The 22399-nt window shown below is 40.1% G+C and overlaps 1 protein-coding gene across 2 annotated transcripts in view; it reads left to right on the forward strand.

The window, feature by feature from the left end:
* Nucleotides 1–22399, forward strand: part of LOC111540476 — a 72482-nt gene that overhangs the window by 48216 nt on the left and 1867 nt on the right. For both annotated transcript variants that reach the window (XM_023208787.2, XM_023208785.1), the window contains exons 3-5: nucleotides 12206–13941; nucleotides 17594–17679; nucleotides 20052–20095. In XM_023208787.2, coding sequence (XP_023064555.1) covers nucleotides 12303–13941; nucleotides 17594–17679; nucleotides 20052–20081 — 1755 coding nt within the window. In that variant the 5' untranslated portion in view covers nucleotides 12206–12302 and the 3' untranslated portion in view covers nucleotides 20082–20095. The remainder of the gene's footprint in view (nucleotides 1–12205; nucleotides 13942–17593; nucleotides 17680–20051; nucleotides 20096–22399) is intronic.

Here is a 22399-nt window from a genome sequence, read left to right on the forward strand (position 1 = left end):
GGAAACTTTAATCCATTTACATTTGAGGTCATTATTGATATGTAAGGACTTATTCCTGTAATTTTGTTAGTTGTTTTCTGGTTGCTTTGTATATGCTTTGTTCTTTTGTTTCTCTTTTACTATTTATCTTTATGGTTTGGTGGTTTTCAATAGTAGTAACATTTGAATCCCTTCTCTTTTTCATTTTTGTGTTTGCTCTACCAGTGAGTTTTATACTTTCATGTATTTTCTTGATGGTAGATAATGTCCTTTCACTTCCATGTATAGGACTTCTTTTAACGTTTCTTGTAGGGCCAGTCTAGTGGTGATGAATTGCTTCAGTTTTTGCTTTTCTGAGAAAGACTTTATTTATCCTTAATTTTTGAAGGATAACTTTGCTGGGTATAATATTCTTGGTTGATAATTTTGTTTTTCTTTCAGCACTTTGAATTTATCATCCATTTTCTCCTGACCTGTAAGGTTTCTGCTGATAAATCCACTATTAGTCTGATAGGAGTTCCTTTATATGTGACTAGATGCTTTCTTCTTGTCATTTTCAGAATTCTCTGACTTTTGACAGTTTGCCTATAGTATGCCATGGAGAGCTTTTTTTAAAAAAAAACTTTTTTTTTTTTTGAGACAGAGTCTCGCTCTGTCGCCCTAACTGGAGTGCAGTGGCTGGATCTCAGCTCACTGCAAGCTCTGCCTTTCAGGTTCACGCCATTCTCCTGCCTCAGTCTCCTGAGTAGCTGGGACTATAGGCACCCGCCACCTCGCCTGGCTAGTTTTTTGTATTTTTTTTTTTTTTAGTAGAGATGGGGTTTCACCGTGTTAGCCAGGAGGGTCTCGATCTCCTGACCTTGTGATCCACCCATCTCGGCCTCCCAAAGTGCTGGGATTATAGGCTTGAGCCACCGCGCCCGGCCAGAGAGCTTTTTGAGTTACATCTATTTGAGTTCCCTGAGCTTCCTGTATCTAGATGTCTAAATCTCTTGCTAGACTTGAGAAATCTTCAGGTACTATTTCATTAAGTATGTTTTCTATTCCTTTACTCTTCTCTTTACCTTCTAGAACTCTCCAAATTTGTGTATTTACTAATATGATGTCCCGTATGCCAAGTAGGTTTCATTCATTCTTTTTATGTATGTATTTATTTATTTAGTTGTTGGTTTGATTTGTTGTTGTTGTTGTTGTTGTTGTTTCTGAGATGGAATCTTGCTCTGTTCCCCAGGATGGAGTGCAGTGGTGTGATCTCAGCTCGCTGCAACCTCAACCTCCCAGGCTCAAGCAATTTCCGTGCCTCAGCCTCCCAAGTAGCTGGGACTACAGGCACAAGCCGCCATGCTGGGCTAAGTTTTTGTATTTTTAGTAGAGATAGGATTTCACCATGCTTTGGGCAGGCTGGTCTTGAACTCCTGAGCTCAAGTGATCTGCTCACCTTAGCCTCCCAAGGTGCTGGGATTGTGGGCATGAGCCACCACGCCCAGCCTATATATTTATTTTTTTTATCTTTATCTGACTGGGTTATTTAAAAAGACTTGTCTTTAAGTTCTGAGATTCTTTCTTCTGATAGCTCTAGTTTATTGTGGAAGTTCTCAAATAAATTTTTTGTTTCAGTCATTGAATTCTTCAGTTCCAGGATTTCTGTTTGGTTCTTTTTTATTATATCTATCTCTGGTGAATTTCTTAATTCATATCTTGAATTGTTTTTCTGATTTATTTGTATTATTTATCTATGTTCTCTTGTATCTCACTGAGTTACTTTGATTATCATTATTTTGAGTTCTTTTTCTGGAATTCCATAAAATTATTTTCCACTGGAATCTATTGCTGAAGAATTATTATGTTCCTTTCGAGTTGTCATATTTCCTTGTGTTTTCCTGTTTATTTTTTCCTTATGTTGATATCTGCATATCTGGTATAACAGTCACATCCAATTTTTTTTTGGATAGGCTTTTATAGGGGAAGACTTCTTCATAAGGATGTATCTATGGTGTTGGTTGGGTAGGACACTTTAGCTGTTATTCTGGGTGCATGGAGTCATGCAGTTTCTGTATGATTTCTTCAACTGTAAATAGCATCTGTGGTATTTGTGGTTTTCTCAGTGGCTTAAGCTGAGTTTGTTAGTGGAAATTGTGATGAGGTTTACTCTGGAAGGGGTTGCCAGTCCTCAGTCCTCAAGCTCAACTGGTGGCACTGGCAGGTTGAGTATGCCTCTCCTTGGGCCTCTGGGTGGCATAGATGAGCACCAGTGTTAGTGGGTTCCAATATGCTGATTCTTCAGCCTCTAGGCACTTGCTCAGATACCAGGTAGGGGGGCAGGTTCTCGGTTTCCTGGGCAGTGTGCTTGTTTGGGTGATGGCAGTTATGGTGATGGGACAACCATCAGGCTCTGAAGTTGCATGTGTTTGTGTTAGCATTGGCTGTGACAAGCTGGGTGGGCCAGTCCCCAGACGTCCAGATGGCACATTTGAGTGGATGCTGGCTGTGCTGGTAGTGGCAGACAGGGTAAGCCTGTCCTCGGGTTCTGAAGAGGAGTGCAGAGATCCCTCCAGTGGTGGATAGGGTGGGGCAATCCTCAGGCCCCAGGGTAGTGGGCTTGGGCACTGAGTGGGAGGCAGTGTTAGGCTGAGCAGACCTGTCTTCAGTAGTTTCAGTAGTATGCTGAGGCACCACCTGTAGTGTGCAGGGCAGGGTGAGTCCCAGGCCCGGGTGGAGTGCTTAGGTGGTTGCAAAAGTGTTTGAGAGTGCAGGGGTTTGGGACAGCTGAGGGACCTGTCCTCAAGGCATGTGCAAGTGTGCCTTGACTTTGCTGCTGAAGAGGGTGTGGTTACTGCCTGAAGTGTGTGCTTCAGCCCCTACAGCAGCAGTGGCAGCTGCAGTGGGCAGCGGCAGAGTCTGTTCTCAGGGTTTGTACACATCAGCCCTGCTGCTAGGAGAATGGGGTCGCTGTCTGTGGTGGCTGCCCCAGGTACGCAGTCTCAGGTCCTAGAAAGCACACACTTTAATTCCCTTTATCCTGGGGGCAGCGTCCCCAGTGTGATACACTGCACATTCCCCAGCGTGCAGCACACTGTATGTGCTAGAGTGCTGAGTTCCCTGATACTCCCCTGGGTTTAACCAGCATTGTACTGCTACAGCCCTCTGGATGGATGTGGGAGGATATCTCTAGTGATGTGAGCAGCATGCAGTCTGGCATGGACTAGGCTCTCAAAATAGTGCCATACTGCTGCTGCTTAGGAGTTGTAGGGCAGTGGGACCTGGTGTGAGCTCCCTCTTTGGAGCAATGCTATCATGTCATCTCCAGGCAGCTCCCTACAGTAGTCTCAGGGCTTACAAGGGTCAAGGGGTTTTCTCCTGGCCCAGGTTACAAGAGTTTGTGGTCACTGACCTTTTCTCTGTACTGGGAAGCTTCTCTGGGCTCCCAGCTGATCCCAACTAAGCTGGTAGCCTTGCCTTCTGATCCCTCTGTGACTTAGGTGTATTTCACTCTTCTCTCTTAAATGCTCTATTCAGAGTATGATTATCTACTTGTTATTTTGAGTCTTCTTTATGGAGGAGGTGAGTGCTGGATGCCTCTAGCCAGCTGTCTCGAAGCCCCTCCTTCTAACTTCCATCTATTTATTGATATTAATTATTTGGTGAGACATTGTTCTTATTTGTTTTTAGTTCTTCATCCATTGTTTCTTTTAGCATATTTAAAACAGTTAACATAAAGTCTTTGTCTAATAAGTCCAGTGTCTAGGCTTTGTCAATGATTGTTCCTATTAATTTCTTTTTTTCCTGTGTATAAGCCACAGTTACTTCTTTGTATGTCTCATAGGTTTTGTGAAAATTAGACATTTTAAATAATATAATGTGGGAAATCTATAATCATATTTCACCCCTCCCCAAGGTTTGTTTCTGCTCCTTGTTGTAACTGTTGTTTGTTTAGTGACTTTTCTGTACTAATTTTGTAAAATCTATATTCTACTGAAGTCTTTGTTCCATTAGTTTAGTAGTCAGCTAGTGATTCAACATACGTTTCCTTAAACATCTGGAACAACAACATCATCATCATCCACAAAAATATTCCATCTTTGTGTATGTGTTGGGACACCTTCTACACTAAGGCTGTTAATAATTCTGCCCTTGTCTTCATTTCCTGCTTGTGTAGAGTCTGGGTGTCAGCCAGAAGCGACAGTTTTTTTAGGTCTTTTCTGAGCATACAGCCTGACTTGGGTAAGTGCATGGCCTTCTAGATTCCCAGGAATATGTGGGAGCTTTTCAAAGCCCTTATTCCCTAAAATGCCTCACTTCTTATCTTTTCTTCTCAAGCTTTTTGGATTATCTGTTGTTTACCCCGAGTGGCAGTTATGCCTTACCCCAACTGACAGTGGCTAATTCATTTGCCTTTAAATGTATTCAATAAATGCCCCCTACCCTGGGTAGTTGTGTTTGTCCTAGGAAAGTTTTGAGTTAGTTAAAATAGGCGCAAGCACTTTGAGCTCGGATTCACCAGCAAGGTCAAAACAACCACAATTCTCTGAGAAGAACGTCCTTTCTGCCACCCTTGGTGATAAACACCGGTGCTGGGAAAGTAGGTTGTTGTCTTCAGAGCCAGTATTAATCTGCAGAGCAGTAGATGGGGCCAGAGTAAGTTAAAAACACTACAAAGAGCTGGGCACAGTGGCATATGCCTATAGTCCCAGCTGCTTCGAAGGCTGAGGTGGGAGGATAACTTGAGGCCAGGAGTTTGAGGCTGTAGTGTGCTATGCTCAATTCTGTGGATAGCCACTGCACTCCAGCCTAGGAAACAGCCATACCCTGTTTCATAAAAACTTTAAAAACTAACAAATATTTCTTACTGAGACTCAGCTTTTTTTTTTTCTCTTTATTAAACATTTTGCCCGGTTGCTGTAAACCCTTGATCTGTCTTCACAGTTCTGACAAAGTTGATTCTGACAGTTCTTTCCTGTTTAGTCACTTCTGTTGTGAAGGGATGAGCTTTTGGAGTTTGTTACTCCACCATTTTTGCTGACATCACTCATTAGTTGACTTTTTTTTTTTTTTTTTTAAGACAGAGTCTACCTCTGTCACCCAGGCTAGAGTGCAGTGGCCAGATCTGGGCTTACTGCAACCTCTGCCTCCTCAGCTTAAGCAATTCTGCCTCAGCCTCCCAAGTAGCTGGGACTATAGGCGCCTGCCACCATGCTCGGCTAATTTTTTGTATTTTAGTAGAGACAGGGGTTCTCCATGTTGGTCAGGCTGGTCTCGAACTCCCAACCTCAGGTGATCCATCTGGCTTGGCTTCCCAAAGTGCTGGGATTACAGATGTGAGCCATTGCACCCTGCCAAGAATAATAATTTTTTTCTTCCTTTACAGTCCTTGTATCTCTTCATTATTTTTCTTTTCTATTTTGTCTGATATATCTTTCATGAATACAGAGGGCCTATACAATGTTTAATGGAATTGGTGATAATAGGCTTTCTTGTCTTGTTTCTGATTTAAAGAAATGTTTTTAATTTTTCTCATATTAGAAATTATGTTTGTGATAGGATCATAGTACTCATTGTTAATTAAGGAAGTTCTCATCTATTCCTGTTTTACTAAGAGTTATGTGTATTATTTTTAAATAGTAATGGATTTTGAGTGTTTTAAGTACACAGATAGAAAATAAATAAAACAATTTCTGCCACTATTAAAAAGCTTTTAGATGTGTTTTCTCCTTTAACCTGCTGATGTGGTTAATTATATTAATGGATAGTCTAGTATAAATGAATCTTGCAATCTTGAGATAAACCAGTTAAATCATAATGTATTATCTGTTTTATACATTACTGGAGGTAGTTTGGTGATATTTTATTTAGGGTTTTTGTATTTAACTGAGACTAGCCTGGAAGTTCTCATTTTTGTGTAACTTCCTGGCTCTATCAATCTATGTTAGCATTTTGAAAAAAAGCTGGAGGTTTTCTTTCTTTTCCTTTCTCTGGAAAATTGTGCATCTAATTGCAGTGATCAATTCCTTGAATATTTGGTAGAACTTTTCTGAAAAGTCACCTGAACTTGGAATTCCCTTGATGGGGGGAAAAACTTAACCTTTATTGTTTTACCATTCTAGGACTACTCAGGCTTTTTGTTTCTTTTTAGTCAATTTTAATAACTTGTGTTTTTGGCTGTGTGTGCTGGGCCTGTAATCCTAGCACTTTGGGAGGCCAAGGCAGGAGGATTGCTTGAGCCTAGGAGTTCAAGACCAGCCTGGGGAACATAGTGAGACCCTGTCTCTTAAAAAAAAAAAAATAACTGGGCAGCTGGGCATGGTGGCACATACCTGTGGTCCCAGCTACATGGGAAGCTGAGGTGAGGGGGATCGCTTGAGCTTGGGAGCTCAAGGTTGCAGTGAGCCATGATGACACCACTGCACTCCAGCCTGGGCAACAGAGTGAGACCCGGTCTCAAAAATAAATTAATTAAATAACTTGTATTTTCTAGCTAAATATATAAATAAATGTATAAACTACATTTCATTTAAATTTTCAAATTTGTTGTTATAAAGTTATTCACATAATTAATCTTTTATCTTTTAAAATTTCTCTGGATCTGTAATTGTGCCTTCTTTTCTATTTCTAATGCTCATTTCCTTTTTTTTCTTCCTTAATCTCACCAGGGGGTTGTGTTTTTTATTATTCCCTTTCTTCTACTTAAAAGAATATGTGTGTGTATATATATTGTTTTCTTTTTTAAAAAATGGACAGAATCTTGCTGTGTTGCCCAGGCTGGTCTTAAAACTCCTGACCTCAAGCAATCCTCCCACCTCAGGTTTCCAAATTGCTGGGATTACAGGCGTGCACCATCATGGCTAGCCTCTTCTACTTTTTTGAAGTTTATTCTGCTCTTCTTTTCTGTAACTTCTTCAGTTGTGTGGTTGACTCATTAATTTTGTGTCTTTGCTTTTTAATGTGAATGTTCATGCAAATATCCCTTTAAGTATCACTTTTTAGGCCAAGTGCAGTGGCTCACACCTGTATTCCCAGCACTTTGGGAGGCTGAGGCAGGCAGATCATTTGAGTCCAGGAGTTTGAGACCAGCCTGGACAACATGGAGAACACGTCAGAAAGAAAGAGAGAGCAAGAGAGAGAGAAGCAGGGGTGGGTGGGAGGGAGGGAAGGAAGGAAAAGAAGGGAAAAAAGGGAAGGAAAGGAAGGAAAGAAAAAGAGCCAGGCATGGTGGCGCTACTGTAGTCCCAGCTACTCTGGAGTCTGAGACAGGAGAATCACTTGAACCCTGGAGGTAGAGGCTACAGTGAGCTGTGATCATATCACTGCACTCCAGCCTGGGTAACAGAGCAAGATTCTGTCTTAAAAAACAAACAAAAAATCACTTTATATATATATTTTTTACTGTTATTCAGTTCTAAGTATTTCCATTATAATTTTTCTACCTATAAATTTTTCCATGTTTATAATTTTTTCCAAAAAAATTATTGTTACTAATTTCAAGGTTAACTATATTATGGTCCATACATTAGTAATTCTTTGAAATCTGTGGGGGTCTAGCTTTATGACCTAGTTAATTTCTATAGATATTATATGTGAGCGTGAAAAGAATGTGTTTTTACCAGTTGTTGGATGTAGTGTTCCATGTTAGTGCGCTCAATCATTATTATGCTAGTTAAACTTCTGTGTCTTTATTTTGTCTCCTTGTTCTATCAATTACTGAGAAAGGTGTTTTAATCTCTGAGAAAGATGGTGGATTTATCAGTTTGTCTATATATGCCACTTAGTTTAAAAAATTTTTTTCTACTTCCAAGCATTTGCAATTATATTAAGTAAATTACATTTTTGGAGAATTTTCCAGTTCTTCTAACTCAACTGTTTGTTTTAAATAAAGCATAAGTATCACATTGCCACATTCTACTCTTGAATTGCACCATAGGAGTCTCAGTGAAATTTATGAGATTGCTTTTGTTGTTGTTAATACATAATAAAAATAAGAGCTGCCATTTATGAAGTACCCACTATGTGTCAAGCATTATGATAGCTGCTTTATTTATAATTAAAGCCCTCTTCTCTCACATGATTGGGACAGATAGCTGGTTAGTTCATTGAAAAAATTGTTTAAAGAATTATTATGAAATGATACATGCTTTAAACATTTTATTTGAACTTAAATGTTTTTATGTGTATTTATTCAGCAATTATTATGTATAATTTTGTTCAGTGCAGTTTAACTTTTTTCATGCATAAACCACAACTGTAGTGTGTAGTCAGGAATTTCTAGTTTCTGTTGATATAAATTGGAAGTAGAACCCAAAGAAATTTTCAAAGCAATATGAGTGCATAATCATAGGTCTTTATTATTTTTAACCAAATTTTGTAGTTATCCTGCCTATTTAACAGTTGTTTAGCACTTCGTGTTTAGTGAGACAAACTATATAATTGTAGTAAAAATTATTATTGGCATAAACAGACTTGGGAATAAACCCATCTGACTCTTCATAAATATACAGTTCTAAATAGTGACAGCAAAAGCATTCAGTTACACTGGAGAGCAGCCATCTAGCTGGGAGCCATCACATCATTTAGTGTGAGTTGTTAATATCTGTCCTTATTGTACAGAGGCAATGGGGAGAATCAGTTGATCTGCTCTATCAGTTGAGTAGAGGTTATTTAAGAGTATCTATATTAGTAGTCCTTACAACAACTTTGCAAGGACGGGTATTTTCCTCGTTTTAGAAAGACATGATTTGCTCAAGATCCCACTGCTAGCTGAAGGATCCCACTGCTAGCTAAGGCCTGGACTTCACTATTACTGAACCAGGACCAGGACCTGGCCTCAGTTATTTCAACTGGTCATTCCACAAAGCCATGAGAACTTTTATAATCTGCATGTGATTTAATCTCAGATTTACTTCATTTATTGCCCATTATCATAAATTAGTATCTAGGATTCTGCATTGGGAAATGTTTTTTTCTGGCCCCCTTAATTATTTTTTTTTTTCATGAGGGTTATTACTTACCATGCTTTCCAACCTCCCTTACTGCTTTCTTCAGCTTTATCTGGATGCTCTCTCACCTTTGTAATCCGGTCACAGTTCACTTGGTCAGGTTAGCTTGTATCTGAACAAACACTTTCTAATTCTTGAGAGGTACACTCCATCACTACCTAGCTTGGATTCTAAGCTATCATCTAGAAAGCAAAATCTTACTCATCATAGATGTGTTACCATTTGTTCATTTCTTAATTTCTTCGTTCTTTTCAAAGCTACATCCTGTGCCTCTAACTCTTTTGATTTCCTCTCCATGACTAACTTTTAGTGATTTTTTTCTTCTAATGGTGCCATTCATTCCTAAATGAATCAGCACCAGTGAGATCACATTTAATGATCCTTGACACAGCTTTGATGAGATTCTCACACTTTCTAGATAGATGTTTCTAAAGAAAATGCATCTACTGATTAGCCATATTCAGGCAGAAGTTATCACCACCACCATCACTACCAAGTCTCTTATTTCCCAGGGGATTCACAAGTCACTGTTATTGGTTTGTGTTTCCTTTCCAGAAAGCCATGTCCACTGTTTCTGAAATAAGGACGGTAGCTATGTAGCGCTCCAGTGGTGCAGAACTGGTACATGTCTCTGGCACTTCGTTGTAGAGTCAGTCTGAGGATTTTCATACCTCTTGGCATTCTGTTGTATTTTCAGTTGGAATTCTAATCCTTAGAGATTCCTTTGATTAACTCTTAGCAAACTGCCTTAATAAACCGTCTGATCTCCCAGACTCCAATAGTTTACTTTTTAAACCACCTTATTCTTTCATGGTCCAGTGTTTACTTCTCTGCAGGCATAGTGGGTTGTTAGCATTAGCAGGTCCTTCCCTAGAAAGCAGACTCAGGAGAAAAAAATAACAAAAAAGGCATTAGCAGGGTCCCTATCCTGTTCCTAAACAGCTGATTGTAATGTGCTTAGAAAACAAAGGAACTCTTGGGGAGTATTAGAGAAGCCCTCTTCTTTTTCACTTTCTGACCTCTTTGTTAAGGACAGATTAGCCTACTCTGAGCTGGACTTTGAGGGAACTGATTTACCAACCCTCTCTCCAAACCCGTATCTCGCAGCCTTTTATGTTGCAGTAAGTAACCACTTCATCCCTCTAATTAGGCCAATCTCCTTGTACTCATACTTGATTCTTATCTTTTTCCTCATACCCTCTGTTTTTTTTTTTTTTCAAATCTTGCTTATTTTTCCTTCAAAACAGTATCCAGAATGTGATCCCTTCTCACTGCCTCCACCCCATGAGTGAACTAACTCCAGGAGGAGGCACGTGTGCCCATCTGTTGATCTCAGTTGTGGGCCATCTAGCCTGGCTTTCCCATTGCTCATATGGAGCCTTGACCTGAGGGCAGATTAGGGAGAGAGGCTCCTTCATGGCCAGTTCTACCTGATTCCAATGAAAGTCCTAGTTGCAGTCCAAGGTACAATGTCAGTTATGAAATTCATCCTGCAGACTAGTATGTCATTCTGAAAACAAGCTCCCCTGTCTTTACTCAAATGTGAACCATTCTGTTTCAGGGCAAGGCAAGAAGAAAACATACAGAGTTTGTTGTTGCATTATTCATTTGATTACATGGTAATATACTAAGGATGTAAGACATTCACTGCAGCACTGGTGATTCTATGGAGCTTAATGCACTTAATGTGTGGTCACTGTCCCTCAGAAGAGCTCTCTACTGTACAAAGAAAGAGAGCCCTAATATAGGGAAATGCAGTTACTGAAATATGGCTCCTCACCAAAATGTTTACAGTTCCGTATACCATCAGAAAGACTAAGGTCTACAATTGTACTTGGAAAACTGGCTTTAAAAAAAAGATGTTACATTTATGTATTGGGACTGTTTAATTGCTTTACATATACCAACTCACCTAATCTTCAAAACTCTATCAAGTAAGGGCAAAGGCTAGACTTAACCCCATTTTACAAAGACAGCTGATATACAGAGAAGCTGAAGAATATGCTCAGGGTCACATGGCTAGTGGCAGGTTCAGACCTAGTTTGATTTGCTCTAAAGTCCACCCTCTTTAACCATTATGCAACGCTGCCTCTTGATTTAAAGAGAAAATTGTACAAAACATTTCCTTCTCTCTTTTTCTTCCTCCTCTCATTTTCAGACGCTCACATGTGCATAAACAGAAGACACTCAGCTGGCAAGGGTTGAGTCCTTTTCATGACAGCAGTTCTTGGGCCTTGACTCCTATTATCACTAACTTAATAGTATCTTGAGACTTTTCTCCTGTTGCCTCTCCTTTCTCTGGATCAAATCAAACAAGAAACAACAAGCGGAAGTGAGAGGAGATACTGGAGGCTGGTCTCGAACTCCTGACCTCAGGTGATCACCCACCTCAGCTTCCCAAAGTCCTGGATTACAGGCGTGAGCCACCGTGCCTGGCCTCTAGATATGTTTAGATACACAAATACTGACTAATGTTTTATAATTGCCTATAGTATGCAGTGTAGTAACATGCTGTACAGTTTTTCAGCCTAGGAGCAATAGGCTATATTATATAGCCTAGGTGTGGTGTAGACTACATCACGTAGATTTGTATAAGTACACTGTGATGTTCACACAGTGATAAAATTGCCTAATGATGCATTTCTCAGAAAATATCCCTGTTAATACATGCTTATACTTTCCTTTAAGGAAAATATTAGGTTTTTTAAAAGTTATTTATGAAATGATTGTATGCATATTTGCTTTAACTTTCTCAAACTCATTTTTAATGTATAGGATTAAAGTATCTCTTTTTAAAAGTGATTTTAAATATAATATAAAGTATGGCCAGCATGGTAGCACTTGCCTGTAATCCCAGCACTTTGGGAGGCTGAGGCGGGCGGATCAGCTGAGGTCAGGAGCCTGGCCAATATGGTGAAACCCCGTCTCTACTAAAAAATTAACCGAGCGTGTTGGTGGGCACCCGTAATGCCAGCTACTTGCGAGGATGAGGCAGGAGAATCACTTGAACCCGGGAGGCGGAGGTTGCAGTGAACCAAGATCACACCACTGCACTCCAGCCTGGGCGATAAAACGAGACTCCGTCTCAAAAAACAAACAAACAAAAAGCACATGCACACTTGAGATTCTCTTGTACTAAAGGGTTTTAAATCTGCACATGAAGAGTATGATGTTATAGTTTGCTTATGTTATACATGTAATTAAGTCATACATTTTCTTAATTCTTTGATATTTTTTAGAGGAAGAGTTTTGAAGAAAACTGGGCATAGGCTCAGCAAAACCAAACAGAAGAGGAACAGAAAAAGAAACAAAAAGCAGAACAGTCAGAATAAAATCATGGAGGAAAACTCATTAGAATTCTTCAGTGATCTTACACCGGGAGATCAGGACCCATCTCAGAGTGAAGAGGAAGACATTGGAAAGACCAGAAGAGAATCAGAATATCCTTTCACTGGTGGTCTACAAAATGAAGTCAGAGATTTTGTGACTGGGTATAAAGAAAAAAGATGGAAAAATAAAGATCCTAAAGACAGTTTCCAAAACGTTATGTCTATAGTTGAATTGGACAACACACCAAAGAATCACCTCTCTAAGGAAGGTGATAACTTGTTTGTAAGTTTGTCACTGATGCCAGATGAAACCTCTGTTACTAGTCCAATAGTGACTCAAAACCTTTCCTGTGTAACAACCGATGACTGCTCTGGCATGAAGGTAGAAAAGCATATTAGAGAGAGGCATACCATAGCATTAGACACCCAGGACCTTGCTGCGGAAACTTCATGCTCATTTATGAAGAAGAGAGAAATAGTAGATAAAAGTCTCCCACGTGAACCCGTTCTGTGCCATCAACGTGGAATCAGAATGTCAGATAAAGTTTTAAGAGAGGAACACGTGTATGCAACTAAAATCAGTCACTGGGCTTTTTTCACAACCAGTTTATCTGATGAAGATTTACAGCTGGGCTCTGACAGGCAGCCCTATTTTGGTAGCTGGCCTGCAGGACCTTACAAGTTTATATGTGAACAGAGACCAAAGAAAGAAAGAGCACATAAGTTGGCTGGTCCTGACAGCTGGGGGCAATGGATTCAACTGATTTTCACTTCGGTGGCAGCATCAGGACCAGGAAGCAGTCCAGAAATATTGACAGACAAACTACTGATAGGAAATGAAGATTTTTCACCTCCACCTGAAACTATAGATTCATTCATAGAAACAAACCTCTTCAGAAGCTGCTTACCTCAACTAGATATACCAAAGAATGCTTTAGAATCAACAAAAAATAAGAAAAGGAGGAAGAAAAGGATTTTCAATTTGGTACCAAATTTTTACTTATTAGGACAGAGTCATATCAGTGTAAAAGAAAGGGAGAAATGTGACCTGTTAACAAAAAACCATGGACTAAAAATTACTTTGGGAGAAAAAAAAGATAGAATTTCAGAAAGGAACAGTGAAGAGGAGAATAAGCAAAAACTTATGACCTTTGATCATCGTCCATTGTGGTTTTACCTTGATATTATCAAAGCCCCCCCTTTAAATATTGGTGGACAGTGTTATTCTCATTGCCTGTCATTTAACAGACTAAGGTGCTCTGCGTCTTTATACAAAAATTATATTCCTTCTTTTGTGCTGCATAATATATCTAGTGTTTGGAAGGCATCTTTTACAAACAAACTGTTTTTGACTTTCGAATCTCAGACAAGAGTAGGTAATAAACTAAATGATGCAGGGTTTATTTCACCAGAAATTTTACACAGTCATCCTGACACTTTGTGCTCTTTGGGAGTCACTTCTGATTGTTACTTTTTAAATGAAAGGTTTGATGGAAAGCTGAAAAGATGGGAAGAACCTAAACAATTACCAGCTGAGGACAGCCAAGACTTAACAAGCACGGACTGTAGTTCCCTTGGGCTACCATTATCACAAGGCTTTGCCTTGCAACTAGTAAAGCTTTTTGGATCTCCAGGCGTTCCAATGGGTAAGTTGTTTTCTTTTGTTAGAAGTAAAAGATCCAGTTTAACATATGTAAGTAATTTTAGAGTGTTTCTACCTGGTGGTTAGTGATCTCATGCAGCTTATTAATCTCGTGATGCATTTCAGCAGTGAGTGAAGACCCCTAGCAAACGGTGCTTGATCTTCAAAGTCCCCACCCTTTGCTGTCGGTAGTCTTCATGTCTCCTTCAATGTCTTTGAGAACGTAGAATACTTGGGCTCTCAATTTCAGTAGATACTGGGAAGAATGGAGGATGAAGTGGGCAAAAAGGGATTATGTAATCAGTAGAGATAGGCTGCTTTATTAATTTATTTATTTATGAGATGGAGTATCACTCTGTCACCCAGGCTGGAATGCGGTGGCGCGATCTTGGCTCACTGCAAGCTCTGCCTCCCGGGTTCATGCCATTCTCCTGGCTTAGCCTTTCAAGTAGCTGGGACTACAGGGGCCCACCACCACGCCCGGCTAATTTTTTTATATTTACAGTTGAGACGGTGTTTCACCGTGTTAGCCAGGATGGTCTTGATCTCCTGACCCCGTGATCCGCCCGCCTCGGCCTCCCAAAGTGCTGGGATTACAGGTGTGAGCCACTGCGCCCAGCCCGAGATAGGCTGCTTTAAAAAAAAAAAAAGAAAGAAAACCTTTCTACTTTCTTTCTTTCTGTTTTTGAGGCAGAGTTCTTGTCGCCCAGGCTGGAGTGTAATGGTGCAAATCTCGGCTCACTGCAATCTCCACCTCCCAGGTTCAAGCAATTCTCCTGCCTCCGCCTCCTGAGTAGCTGGGATTACAGGCGCCCGCCACCATGCCCAGCTAATTTTTGTAGTTTTAGTAGAGACAGGGTTTCACCATGTTGGCCAGGCTGGTCTACAATTCCTGACCTCAGGTAATCCACCCACCTCAGCCTCCCAAAATGCTGGGATTACAGGCCTGAACCACTGCGTCTGGCCGAAAAGAAACTTTCTACTTTCTGCCTTTATTTTGTTTGACACATAGCTCTTTCCTTTCTCATTCACAATTATGGCTCCCAAATACAACATTAGTAAATGGGAGATTGCAAAGATTACATGAAGGAAAGGTATCTGAAATAGCAGAATTTACTTTTTAAAGGCAGTCGGTAAAGGATGCTGAAGGGATGAGGTGGAAGTCTGACTAGTTGACTTAAAAGGTTCCTTCAGGCTCTTAAGGTTGTTATTTTGGGGCTGGGTGTGGTGGCTCACACCTGTAATCCTAGCATTTTGGGAGGCCGAGGCAGGATGATCACTTGAGGTCAGGAGTTTGAGACCAGTCTGGCTAACATGGTAAAAACATGCTCTACTAAAAATACAAAAACTAGCTGGGCATGCTGGCATGTGCCTGTAATCCTAGCTACTTAGGAGGCTGAGGCAGGAGAACCAGTTGAACCTGGGAGGCAGAGGTCGCAATGAGCAGAGATCATGCCACTGCAATCCAGCCTGGGTGAGAGAGTGAGACTCCATGTCAAAAAAAAAAAAAAAAAAAAAAAAAAAGATTGTTATTTTTGGAAATGAAAAAAATCTACATGTGAATAAAACAAGCAAAAATATGATTTTTTAATATTCCAACTAAATTTCTTTTTGGGCCAGCCACAGTGGCTCATGCCTGTAATCCCAGCACTTTGGGAAGCTGAGGCGGGTGGATCACCTGAGGTCAGGAGTTGTAGACCAGCCTGGCCAACATGGTGAAACCCCATGTCTACTAAAAATACAAAAATTAGCCAGGAATTGTGGCATGTCCCTATAAACCTAGTTACTCAAGAGGCTGAGGCAGGATAATTGCTTGAATCTGGGAGACGGAGGTTACAGTGAGCTGAGATCGCACCACTGCACTCTAGCCTGGGCAATAGAGTAAGGCTGTTTCAAAAAAAAAAAAAAATTTGTCTTCAATCATGAGCATATTTAAGATAACATCTTTATGATATTTATCCCAACTTTTCATTATCTGTAACTCAATAGCTGATGCTTTCTAGTGCTCTTCCTTGGGGACAGAAGCTGTAAGACTCAAGAGGCCAGAGCTCCGATTTTTGTAGTTCTCCTGTATCTTCTGTTGTTCTGTACCTCTCAGGGTTCCTTGGGGACCTGTTCCATCCCAAAGCTTGTCACCCTGAGTTTTTTTTACTTGTCTCCTAAGCTTCTGATGTTCCAGATAAATTTGGTCCCACAGCTGAGACCAAAGATTGACTAAGTCGCAGGGCGAAGGAGTCATAATGATCAACCTGCTCTTGGGGCTCTGGCATCATATTTATCGTATTTGTAAACTTTGTGAATAATTACATCTTGACTATTTGCTGTAAGTTTTCTTTTTTATCTTTTTTCTTTTTCTTTTCTTTTTTTCTTTTTTTTTTTTGAGACAGAGTCTCACTCTGCCGCCCAGGCTAGAGTGCAGTGGTGAGATCTTGGCTCAGTGCAACCTCTGCCTCCCAGGTTCAAGTGATTCTCCTGCCTCAGCCTTCCAACTAAGTGGGAGTACAGGCACCTGCCACCGCACCCAGCTAATCTTTTCTTTTTGTATTCTTAATAGAGATGGGGTTTCACCATCTTGGCCAGGCTGGTCTCTAACTCCTGACCTTGTGATCCACCCACCTCGGCCTCCCAAAGTGCTGGGATTACAGGCGTGAGCCACCTCACCCAGCCTATGTGCTGTAATTTTTCTACCCACCTACATACACCAAAGAAACATACTAATTTTTTCAAAGTAAATGCATTTGCTTTGGGGAGCTCTAAGTGATAACTGAAGACGTTTTAGATCTGGGATCTTAGTCAAGGTCCATATTCAGAAATTGTATGTAAAATTTTGGGGGTTATTTTGTACCATTTTTTGGGGGGAGGTCTGGAGATTTTATCATTTCCTCAGAGGAGTCTATGATGCAAAAAGATTAACAATCACTGCTTTAGAGAGACACCAGAATGCGTGAAGACACTATTGTGAAAAGATTCTATGCCTCTCTTACCTTGAATGCACGATATCATCATAATCAACAATGATCAAGCATCCGCTAATTAAACTTCAGAAAGCTTTTTAAAGGAAATAGACCTCATTCATCAAATAGCTTACCTTCTAAATGGGGAGACAAGACTAACATAAAACAAAATTACTGCACATAGAAAATATAAATGATAAGCTTATGAATATTTTATGAGTGACATTAGTAGTGCTAAAAGGATTGTAGAAGAGAATTGGAGGTTATAGTTCTGTCTGGAATGCCTTCCATGTGGAAGTGCATTATAAGTACTGTTTATACAAGGGAGAAAGAATGTAGCTCAAAAGAAAAGCAGAGGGAAAGAGTTTCATATTTGGAAATGGCATGTACTTGAAAGGGATAAAGAGGAAACCATAAATAGGGGCCATGAAGCAATTTGTTTGGCTAGATTGGACGGGCCAAGCTCATGGTCAGTGGCCTTGTAAATAAGGCAAGAACGCAAATGAATCCTAGTATGAGAGTCTGGTTCGTGTTTACTAATTGAGATCTGAGACAAACTCCAGCTTTAGACATCACCAAAATATCTTTAAAACCAGACTTTTAACGGTATGGTGGTTAGATACCAGGTTTGCATGTCTTCACAGTTAGGGTAAAAATCTGTGTGACGTTAGAGATGAGATTAGTTCTTTCTTTTTTTCACAGAATCCTTATTGCCTGATGACTATGTGGTTCCCCTTGACTGGAAGACACTAAAGATGATCTACTTGCAATGGAAGATGTCAGTGGAGGTATATATATGTGTGTGTGTGTGTGTGTGTGTATATATATATGTATATATATATATATATTTTTTTGAGATGGAGTTTCACTTGTTGCCCAAGCTGTAGTGCAATGGCACGATCTCTGCTCACCACAACCTCTGCCTGCTGGATTCAAGCGATTCTCCTGCCTCAGCCTCCCTAGTAGCTGGGATTACAGGCTTGTGCCATCATACCCAGCTAAGTTTTTGTATTTTTAGTAGACACGGGTTTTTTCCACGTTGGTCAGGCTGGTCTCGAACTCCTGACCTCAGGTGATTCTCTTGGCTTGGCCTCCCAAAGTACTGGGATTACAGGCATGAACCACCACACCTGGCCAGTGGAGGTATATTTTTATGGCTTTCAAATAGAAACTGCTGTTCTATTCTCTACTTCTATGAGATTAACTTTTTAGATTTCACGTGAGTGAAATGATGCAGTATATATTTTTCTGTGTCTGGCTTATTTCAATTAACATAATTTCTTCCAGGTTCATCCATGTTGTTGCAAATGACAGAATTTCCTTCTTTTTTGTGGCTGAATATTATTCCATTGTACACACTATGGTGTTCATTGCACAGCAGGGAGGGTGACTATAGTTAACTATAGTTAACAGTAATGCATTCTATATTTCAAAATAACTAGAGGAAAGGATTTTGAATGTTCTGACTACAAAGAAATAATAAATATTTGAAGTCATATATATGCTGATTACCGTGATTTGATCATTATACAATGTGCACATCTATCAAAACACATTGTGCTCATAAATATGTACAATTATTTTGTGTCAATAAAATTTTTTAAATTATGGAATAAAAAATAAAATTTATCAAACTTGAGAGAAGTGCTAGATACCTTAAATTAGAAAAAGAATATATATGGATGGGGATGAGTGGATAATATAGGCATGTTTCCTTTCAATTAGTCCCAAAGAGAAAGTTGCATGTGATTCCCTAACTTTGTGGAAGAATATACAGGTACAAGGACTCACTGGGGATGACTAAGGCACCCACTGTAGGAGAGTCCTTTACTCTTCATTGCGTCTTTTCTCCTATCCAGCCCTCAGTCTTATCCATTATGATAGAGTAACGGCTACCAATTAGATTTGTAGTTACTTGACTTGGAAGCACCTTCCTATTGTGATCTGTGGTCCACAGTGACAGACGTGACTATTCTGAGGGCTGTTCATTTTCCAGGTAGCTGGAGGAGGACTGGCTTGGAAGATTAGAAGGATGATAGAGAATCTGGAAAAGCCAGTACTTCACCTAAGCTAGTGGGGGTGCCTGGGGTTCTGTTCACATTAGGTGGTTATTATTTAAATGTGTCTAGAGGCAATGCTAATGGGTGCATTTTGAAATGAATAGTAAAATCAAATTTTAGTGAATCATTACAGAACTAATAGTTCAGGATAGTAGGTATTTTTTAACTGTTCTCATGAACACCATTATGGGAAAAGTAGACTCATTTTGTCTGTCCATTTAGTAAAACCCAATACATTTTTTCTCAACTTCTTGTTTCTCCTTATTCCCCATGGAGACCTTATTGCTACTTAAAACACACATACACACACACACAGAGCAATATTTTAAATGTTTAAATTGACATTTGTGGCCAGGCATGGTGGCTCATGCTAATAATCCCAGCATTTTGGGAGGCCAAGTTGGGTGGATCGCTTGAGGTCAGGAGTTCAAGACCAGCCTGGCCAGCATAGTGAAATCCTGTCTCTACTAAAAATAAAAAAAATTAGCTGTGTGTGGTGACACATGTCTGTAATCACAGCTACTTGGGAGGCTGAGGCAGGAAAATCATTTGAGTCCAGGAGGCGAAGTTTGCAGTGAGCCAACATTGTGCCACTGCACTCCATCCTGAGCGACAGAGCAAAACTCTGTCTCAAAATACATAAGTAAATAAATAGATATTTATGGTTATTATATTTCTTTCTTTCTTTTTTTTTTTTTTTTTTTTTTTGAGACAGTCTCACTCTCACCCAGGCTGGAGTGCAGTGGCATGATGTCAGCTGAATACAACCTCTGACTCCCAGGTTCAGGAGATTCTCCTGCCTCAGCCTCCCAAGAAGCTGAGACTACAGGCATGCGCCACCACACCCACCTAATTTTTGTATTTTTAGTAGAGACAGGGTTTTGCTGTGTTGGCCAGGCTGCTCTCAAACTCCTGACCTCAGGTGATCCACCCACCTCGGCCTCCCAAAGTGCTGAGATTGAGCCACTGTTATATTTTTTCTGTCATTTTAGGAGTGTCCCTACATGAGTAAAATGACAGTGCAAACTTAACTCCAATGCCAAATACTAATATTTTATGTATTTTATTAATATGTTATGTATTTTAATTATAATTTCTAGCAAAGACAGAAGAAGATGGTTGAAAAATGAAAATTCCTTGAACTGTAAGTATGACCTATTCTAGAGACCTCTGTTTGATCATAAAATAGTTAATGTTGACGTTATTTGGTTGTAATAGCTCATATGTATTATAGCATGACTGGAGAGTAAAATATAAAAAATGAAGTTTGTTACCATAGCAACCTTGTGTGCTTATTGTACATGTGATGTTTTTGTTTCCTTTAAGTATAGATCTTTTTTGAAATACAACAAAGCTTAGATTGTTGCTCCCAAATTTATTTTTCCACTTTACTGGTTAGAACATATTTTACATTTTCTATCAATGCACAGTTTATGAGACATTTCCCCCCTTGGGTTGATATGTGACGAGGGCTGGGAATTAGGGGTGTAGGTTCTATTTAAATATTAGGTTATCTAGGAGAAGAGGTAAAACATATAGACAAGTTCATGTTATATTTTAAACTTGTCATCAAGCTGACATTAAAATAAACACATAGCCATTTTTCTCAAATGCCTAAATTATGAAGTAAACACAGCTGCTACCATTTCAGTGCATATATGTCTGCATCTGATAAGAATTGAATGCACTATGCACTTACTATATGGTTTGTTCATTTTAACTTATTTCTAAGAGTATTCTACTTTCCATTTCTCAACTAGAAATACATGTATACCCTGTAAAAATGTTTTTTGTTTTAACCCTGCTTCCCCTGAAAGAAGAGGAAGAAGAACTGAAGATTTGGGAGAGGAGGTTAGAAATTTGCAGGGGTCAGTAGAAAAATGTGGGATAAATATGGTACAGGAGGAGATAAGAGCCTATGAGGAATTCCAGAGCAAGGAAGTGAAGACCTTCATTCAGTTATTCAGCAAATGTGGCCGGGTGTGGTGGCTCACACCTGTAATCCCAGCACTTTGGGAGGCTGAGGCAGGCAGATCACCTGAAGTCAGGAGTTCGAGACCAGCCTGGCCAATATGGCAAAACCCCATTTCTACTAAAAATACAAAAATTAGCCAGCTGTGGTGGCAGGTGCTTGTAATCCTAGCTACTTGGGAGGCTGAGGCAAGAGAAACGCTTGAACCAGGGAGGCAGAGGTTGTGGTGAGCTGAGATCGCCCCACTGCACTCCAGCCTAGGCGACAGAACGAGACTCTGCCTCAAAAAAAAAAAAAAAAAAAAAAACATTGTTCAGCAAATGTTTATGGAGCTGCCTCATGTCAGACGCTGAAGATATACCAGTAAAAACACCCCTGCCCTCATGGAATTTGTGTTGTGGGGATTAGAGTTGACGCCATAGCATGTTGGGCAAGGACTTGGCTGAGTGAGCCTCTAGCCTGCCTCTGACTGAAGTTAGATTATAGTGTGTGAAGTTCCCTAGACGGCCCCAACATGAGGAGACACCAGTACAAGCAGCATGCGACAAGCATGGAGATATTTTGCTGTGGCCAATTTCAGGAGTCTTTTCCATCGTTAAAATTGGTAGCTTTGTGTCAGGGACACTTTTGCGACCATAATTTTGATTTTCATGTTGATCTCCTACATGTATTCTAAACTGTAAGGACTTCTCACAGAGCATTCTGCCCTTAATTATTATTTTTTTTCTTTTTAGGGAATTTTATGAGTGCTGTAGCTATGTGCAGACATTTTTACAATTTTATTGAGAAAGGGCATCGTGTTTTGTGTTTGGCATTAAGTACTGACTGACCAGGCTTCTCAAGCGGTAAACAGAAATTTAGAAAGAGGGAAATAGCAGGAGAATCTGGTGGTCTCTGGGAGCCACAAGTCAGTGCCCATTTACAAATATTCTCTCTGCTGGTTGCCAGGGTGTTTAATGTCATGGTGCTCCTTTATGGCAGTGGGGCAGGGTGCTAGGAAGAGGATGGGTCCCCATCTTAAGGCTCCTCCTGACTAACTGTGTGTGACCCTAAACAGAGGACGCTTTTCAGAGTCCCAGTTTCTTCATTTGTAAAATATTTTTCTTTTAAATGAGGATTAAATGAAATAACTTTGCAAAGTTATTAAATGAAAAAACTGGCCAGGTGTGGTGGCTCATGCCTGTAATCCTAGCACTTTGGGAGGCCGAGGTGGGTGGATTGCCTGAGCTCAGGAGTTAGAGACCAGCCCGGGCAACACAGTAAAACCCTGTCTCTACTAAAATACAAAAAAAAAAAAAAAAAAAAGAAATTAGCTGGGAGTGGTGGCATGCACCTGTAGTCCCAGCTACTCGGGAGGCTGAGGCAGAATTGCTTGAACCCAGGAGGCGGAGGTTGCAGAGAGCCGAGATTGCACCACTGCCTTCCAGCCTGGGTGACAGAGCAAGACTCTATCTCTACAAAAAAAAAAAAAAAAAA

This window comes from Piliocolobus tephrosceles, chromosome X (genome assembly GCF_002776525.5).
Source record: "Piliocolobus tephrosceles isolate RC106 chromosome X, ASM277652v3, whole genome shotgun sequence".
Lineage (NCBI taxonomy): Eukaryota > Metazoa > Chordata > Mammalia > Primates > Cercopithecidae > Piliocolobus > Piliocolobus tephrosceles.